The sequence below is a fragment of the Dipteris shenzhenensis genome, chromosome 3 (genome assembly GCF_047967505.1).
Source record: "Dipteris shenzhenensis isolate YYH24624 ecotype China chromosome 3, Dip_SZ_1.0, whole genome shotgun sequence".
Taxonomy (NCBI): Eukaryota; Viridiplantae; Streptophyta; class Polypodiopsida; order Gleicheniales; family Dipteridaceae; genus Dipteris; species Dipteris shenzhenensis.
This window is the reverse complement of record NC_141598.1, coordinates 44,309,153-44,316,283: the sequence shown is the minus strand read 5'-3', so window position 1 is coordinate 44,316,283 and position 7,131 is coordinate 44,309,153. Positions and strand designations below refer to the sequence as shown.

Sequence of the window (7,131 nt, the reverse complement as noted above, 5' to 3'; positions counted from 1 at the left end):
CATGCTGTGTGCCACAACTTCCCTTGCTTAGAGTACCACCACCATATTACTAATACATAAAGCAAGGGACCCCATGGATACTGGGAACTACTACACTATTAGGATTGGACACACATTGGCCAAGATATATAGGTTTGTACTAGAGAGATGTCTTAGCACCTTCACAGAGGCATAGATGTAGCGGACTTTGGGACATGCTAGGTTCTAGAGACAACACAGTACTCTAGACCACGTCTTCACTCTATGAGGCATCATAAAGGAGGGGAGATCAATATCCTAGAAAGGTAACGCTTGCTTTGCAAACTTTTGAGGGATTTTGACACAATTCCATGATCACATATGATACGGAGACTTTAGAAGATACAGATCCCAGAGTCATGACTTGGGGGTGATGAGTCTCTATGACTCCATCAAAGGGAGAGTACTTTTTAGGCTCTACATTGACGAGATCATGATATTTATTGATTGCCTTGGAGTTGAGGGATTATTGTTTGCTGGCTTGATGATACATATATTGTTATGTGCAGATCATATCATCCCATGTTCTCCTCGGTAGGAGGCTTAAAAAGACATCTAGAGGCCCTAAAGGTGTTTTGCAAGGAGAGAGACTTTACTGTCAACCTTTGATAAGTTACCAACACCTCACGGGCAATATTGGATCGACATAGTTTCACTTACTAGGGGTGCCGATGGAGATCATGTGGTGCTACACTTACCAAGGGCAGTGTTCATAGGACCAATATTCACAATGAGGGGACGTCTTACAAGCAATCAAAGCTCTAATTTGACTAGAGCAGCAATGCTTTTAGGCACATTTCTAGTATCCCCCCTCAATGAAGGGATGGTTGTTTGATACTTGGTGAAGCCGATGGCCATGTATGTAGCACCCTTCTGGCGGAGTGATAACAAGTAAAGGAGATTTGAGAGGGCATAGGTGGTTATGGGGTCTCATATGCAAGCCCTCAATCCCTCATAGATAGTATAGGTAGAGTTTGCCATGATGACACTCCAAATTGATGCTATTTTTTAGACAATTACATATCTTCATCAGATTTGCTGGAGACTCCTAAGGACGGCATTAGAGTCATCTAGGCGACTAGCAAACAGAGGGGTTAGCACAAGGATCGACTTTTGTCATTTCAATACAGTTTGGGTGCCCACCTTCTAAATATGAGATGAGATCAACTGTATCATACGGTTGGACCTAATACATCAAAGACTTGGGAGGGGCCAAGAATTCCCCAACCAAGCTCCAATTCTATAATGATTACTTTGAGAGAGTATCTAAGGACAGAGAAGTCTCACATGCACCAAGGATTGCCATTTGACAACTATGGGTCTTGTCTCACCAATTGAGGATTGAGACAGGGAGAGCTAGAGGCATACCTAGAGAGTAGTGGATTTGAGGCTATGCACACTATAGGAGGTGGAGACAAAGGAGCATTTTCTATGTACATGCCTATTCTACTATGAGACTGATGGATGATTACACTACCTTTCCAAGAGGGACATGGGTTTGGACCAATTGGTTGATCCATTCTCATGAACATTCTACATCAGCCTCTACTTTATCGAGATGTAATGACATAAAGAGAGAGAGATCAAATAGCAGGAGGTAACGGTGACATGGGAGACAGAGCTAGACTAGACACAGTGGCATGTTACACGCAAAAGTAAACAATAACATACTTTCTCTTTTCCTTTTCCTTGCAACACCTCACCCGTTATCTTATTGTCATTCTCATCACTCCATACTCTTGGAGATTTAGGATCTACATCTATTAGAGGTCTAGTGCCATAAAATAGAGACTTATGAACAAGCCCTCGCATGTGTTGTAGACCCTTTCGGACGTGCTCTTTGGTGGACAAATCCCTTAAAGACTTTCATAAAAGAACATCTATTGACAAGTAGCAATGCCTGCAAGGGACATCTCATCCATAAGATGAACTAGAGTATGCTCTTGTATATTGGAAAAACTGGTCGAAAATTCTTTCTTCATCAAACACAACATCTCTTTAAGTTGCAAATTAGTCAAAGTTTCAGCTTGACTAGAAACAAGATTGCAAAAGTGCATGTGGGTAGCATTGCCTCCTAGTATAGTGGTAAAAGCAAGTGCTTTTGGATGCAAAAGAGGAAGCACTGCCTCCTAGTACACTGGTAAAGCAAGTGCTGTTGGATGCATAAAAAGAAAGTTGGGCTATTAAGAGGCATTTTTTGTAGGATGATCTCAGTTCGAAGCACACAACTGAGTTAGTTTTTCAAAGAGATAACACCAGGAAGTTGACAAGAGAGTTTCAGTCCTCGACGATGGCACTCTCTGCAAGGAGGCAGTGCGAGCAGAGGAAAAAAAAAACGTAGGCAGAGGTGAAAGGTTGAGAGAGTCATGGAAAGGGAGAGGCGAAATTGGTTTCTTTTCCTTCTTCCCCCTTGTGAAAAGGAAAAGAGCAAATGAATGAGATGGGGAGAAAAAACAGGGTAATATAAAAACAAGGTATATGAGTGAATGTTTTGTTCATCATCTTCACTGAAGCAAAGCAAAGGCAAAGCAGAGAAAACAAAGCAAAAGGGCAGCAGCTATGGAAGCTCTGGATGCAGCAGCCCTCTCTTCTCCTCCCCCTCCCCCTCCCCCCCCTCCCTCCTCTGCATCAGCTTCAGCTTCTTCAGCACCTTCATCTTCTTCTTCTTCTTCTTCATCCTCCTCCTCAGTAGCTTCTGCTTCTGCTTCTGCTTCTGCATCTCCTGCTGCCCCTCTTTCAGCCTCCTCTCCTTCCCCCCCCGATGGCCCCCGCGCCTTGTCCTCCACCGCTTCCCTCGCCCGTGACGCTTCCTCCCTCTTCCAGGCGCTTCGCTACCAGGATTGCCTCGATGTCCTCCACCAGCTTCTGCACAAGGAGGACGATAATCCTAAGGTTGGTTCGGCTTTCCTTTACTCCGGCAGCTTTTCCTTTGCTCCCTCAGCCCTGTGGATGAATTATCGTCTCATGATTCGTGCACCCATTTTTGAATTCTTGGGCTTCGTGCTTTCCGCATCTGGGCCTGACATCAATACCTAGTCTTGTGCCTTTACCGTAACGATTGCTTTAGCTGGGCCAGCTGTTGCGGAACTTCTCGCGGCGTGGCCTATGCCATTGTCTTTGAGATTTCTATGTAAAACTAAACACTTTCGTGTCGATTCATTGTCCACTTTCTATTTCTCGTTCAAGTTCTGATCTCTTTCTCCAATTTCGGCCATTGGAACTTGAAAATAGCCTCTGGTTCTGTTAGCGGAAGGGAAGCGGACAATTCTCTCAAACCCTAACTCACTAGAGTTTATGTCTGTTATGATCTTTGGCTGGATTCCGTGAAGGACTTGTTTTGATTTTGAAGCTCGTTACTTGCCCCATACATTGTCTCAAGTAATGCAGGTGGAAATTGGGTGCATCTATTTCAATCCTCGGAACGAACAACGTTGGGGCTTGTATACTCGAAGAGACGTTCCGGAAAAACATGTCTCAACCGGTCAGATCCGTTAGCTAAGGAACAAGGATGGATTGACATATGGACAGCAATGGGATGACTGGCTTTATGGATTAAAAGTGCCACAAAGATCGTTCTGAGAATAGCTTCACTGAAAGCACATTTTTAGGCACTTTCTTCAGACCTTTAACGCATACAACCACAACTAATTTATATGTTTGAAGACTTGATCAACAAAAGTCCTTTATACTACACAAAAAGTATTTACCTTGCATAAGACATGATAATCTTCTTTGTTAAGATGGTTCGATGTTTTGAAACATCTTTGACACGGTATAACATTCTCTTCCTCTCTCTTTCTCTCTCTCTCATATGTTTCGTGAAAAGTTATGGATTTGGAAGATTAGATGGTCTCTTTTCAAGACGCCTTTATGTAAATAGGAAACGGGAAGAGTGAGATTCTAGAGGGTAACTCGACTAGTTCCAAGTACAGTTTAAAGGAAGCCATGCACGTTGGTTGAGAAAGGAAGTTGTGTTTGAAGAGTGGAGCACAAGGTTTCATAAGAAATCCTAAACCCTAATTAAGGTCAAACCGTCGAGTGGTAGGCGGAGTGCCAGATTACTGTTGTAGGACACCTTAGCTTAACTGATGCACAATGTTTGGAGTTTGGTTGGCCATCATGAAGTCAAAGTGACATATTGCGTTTTGTTTTTATTGGATGAGTATTGGATTCAGCTAGTGTGTATTAGTTGCTTCGACAGAGAGCCATGATACACGGATTCATCTAGGATACCAATAGGGCATTAGGTATCATGATAACATAGATACGTAGAGTCCTCTCAGAATCCATCAAGTTTGGCGATGATGAATTTTTGGAATTATATTTTCCATTGTTTCAATCGCCCAGCCAAAGGTCTTGGTTGGATGGAGGTGGAAGGGTGGCACGAGGTGACATCAACTTACATAGTCAAGAGGATGGATGCTTAAGAAAACGAGCGTGTATGTTTGCAATGGGAGGTAAAATCGAATGCTAAAAAAGGGACGCTTCAAAGGCATGGATGCCTTGAAAGCATATTAGTGAAGTGATAAAAATTTACAAGAGTAAAGATAATGGATTGTAGAAAAAGTCAAACTCATCATGTTGAAAGCCGAAATTGAGGAGTTGAGAAAAGGAACTCCACAAAATTGATAGAAAATTTAGAAAAGAGCTTGACGTGGACACTTAACATTTCCTAACGAACAGCTTTATTGGAAGCATAGGCAAAGGAGGCCTCCTCATGGATGGTGGTGGTGAAAAACCATAGCAAAACAAAGACAATCGTGGCCATTATTGACGAGGAGATTTCTAGAGTGTACAAGAGAAAGAACATTAACGTAAAGAGGTGTCTTGAAACTAGAAGCATAGGCAAAGGAGACCTTCTCATGGATGGAAGTGGTGAAAAATTATAGTAGAAAAGAGACAGTAATTGTCATTATTGATGAGGAATTTCTAGAGTGCACAAGAGGAAGAACATGAATGTAAAGGGGTCCCTTGAAACTCAACGTATCTTTAAGCCAAGTGTGCAAGAACACAAAGTTGAAAGGCACCGAGTATGGGGAATACTGACAAACCCTAGACATTGATGGTCAGAGTCATTAGATAGGCTCCCGTCAAAGAAAGAGTAACTCTCAAGGGAGTTAGGCTTTATGGATATAGATCTCACCAGTTTGTAGTTGAAATGCCAAACAAGAAGATGCATGAGCTGCATGAGGTAACGAAGGTGGGCTGTCTTTCAATGCGAGAGGGTTTATGAAAAGAGCTTTCCACAAGGAGAAGGATTTTGTGCAGCACCTTCAACCTAGCCAATTCATGATGGATAATTATATGCACTGCCTCTATTACACAAGCAATACACACTTGTACATACCAGTCCTTCCCTTTGTTTGTAAAGGCTTAAACCCTGCCATCTTAAAACTCCACAAGACTGCGTAGGTATTCAGCAAACACGTCGTGCAGTGTAGACCGGAGAGGAGCGCTTCAAAACAAGCACCATGTGCTAGAAACTCAAATGAGAGATGGGCTGCAATGATTGAGCAAGGAGAACTCTCGAAGCAGGAGGGGTAAAGGAGAGAGAAGCTCACACCACACTAGGGGCCAGAAATACCCCTGAAGGATTTTATTACAGTAAAAAATTATTTGATACAAAGTTAGCTCGCAGGTTGCAAGAAGACAAGTAGAACTCGAATTGTACAAAGAGCATGGTAGCTCTCGAATTTGTAAGCTTGACAGGTAGCCAAAAAGCTAAGCTCTCCCAAAAGCTGGCACATGCTTTCAGCAGGAACTTTCTCCACAGATTGGGCGCTCCAATCGTTATTTCTACATTTTCTCTGGGCCCACTTTAAAGCTGGTGGTTCCATTTGAAAGTGCTTTTCCCCTTATAACGTGGGGGATTTTAGCAATCTCCAATCTTGTGTCACAAAAAAACAAATCCAACACATTTCACCCATTTATTGATTATGCAGTGCATGCCTTCTTGTACTCTGGACTAATCCTAGTCCTTTGTGGTGTCCCCACCATGCACGTAATGAAAACCAAATAATGAAGTGGAAACTTTCTCTCGTTGACCAAAGTCAACTCTCTTTTACCGGAGTAAAAATAAAATACTTCACTTTATTTCTTGGGATGAGTACAATTCTGTGACTTAAGGCTTTTGTGTTTGAATGAGTAGTATGATGGGGGCTGCAAATCATGGGATCTTGGAGAGTGGTTATGCCATGAATAGACTCGGCACATGTATGTGTGAGAACATATGTTTATATTATTGTCTACATCCACTGGGGGGCGCTTATAATGTTAGTGCGGATTTCATTGTAGCTAGTCCTTGCTATGTGTGATGGAGTTTGTTGTTTTTGTGTTTTTAGAGGATGGGGTTGGGCATGTTCCCGGATTCATCTAGTTTAACTCGATTCCCTTCTTTACATGCACTCGCATGAGTAGGTGCCTCTCTCTAGTGGCTCCACTGGCCAAAGACATGCCTCCAACAACGAATTCCCACGGATCTTCTCTAGGTTCTAGAGATAACTTTTTAGTCTAGACATTGGTCATAGAAGATCTGCTATTTGCTTCTTTTGTAGTGGCACGTGGCTAGAGATTATACCTTGCATTGCTAGGAGCAATCCAACGTTGCTTATGGTCTTGTTCAGACCTCAGTGGCTAAGGACAATTAGAGATGGTTACTCAAGATCGCTTCAAGACTACAATGCACACCTCTCGTATTCACTTGAGTGACAATAGCTTTGTTCATAGGGGGAGGATGTGCTTTCAAGGTTGAGGCAAAGTCCGAGTCTCTTGTTTTGGAGGATGGATGTACTACCCCTCTTTTAGTACAGCCTGTATGTTGCATTTTGAGATAGGAGAGGAACTGGATCATCAAACTAGATCTTTTGTTGCTGCACAAGGATCATGCAACACGGGCCGATTCTATGAAAATTACTTTCATTGGACTGTGGACGATGGCCTCAAGATTTGAATACATCCATATACATTTGGTCGCATGCGCTGAAGATTGCCGTAGGCCAGCTCGGGTCTCTTTGAATGACTAAGATCAGAACAAGGGTTTAATCACTTGACTTTGAGGACCATTATAATTTAGATGCCCCTCCATGAGGGTATCATCAGTTTAGAGTTCAAGGA

General features: G+C 42.6%; 1 protein-coding gene across 3 annotated transcripts in view; it reads left to right on the top strand.

Moving 5' to 3' along the window:
* The first annotated feature begins 2,531 nt into the window (after positions 1 to 2,531).
* Positions 2,532 to 7,131, top strand: part of LOC147903858 (Tetratricopeptide repeat (TPR)-like superfamily protein) — a 28,896-nt gene continuing 24,296 nt past the window's right edge. Inside the window, exons 1-2 of one of the 3 annotated variants that reach the window (XM_087401679.1) lie at positions 2,532 to 2,910; positions 3,406 to 3,499. In XM_087401679.1, the coding sequence (XP_087257805.1) occupies positions 2,578 to 2,910; positions 3,406 to 3,499 (427 nt within the window). In that variant the 5' untranslated portion in view covers positions 2,532 to 2,577. The remainder of the gene's footprint in view (positions 2,911 to 3,405; positions 3,500 to 7,131) is intronic. The other 2 variants (XM_087401687.1, XM_087401694.1) reach the window with 2 other exon arrangements.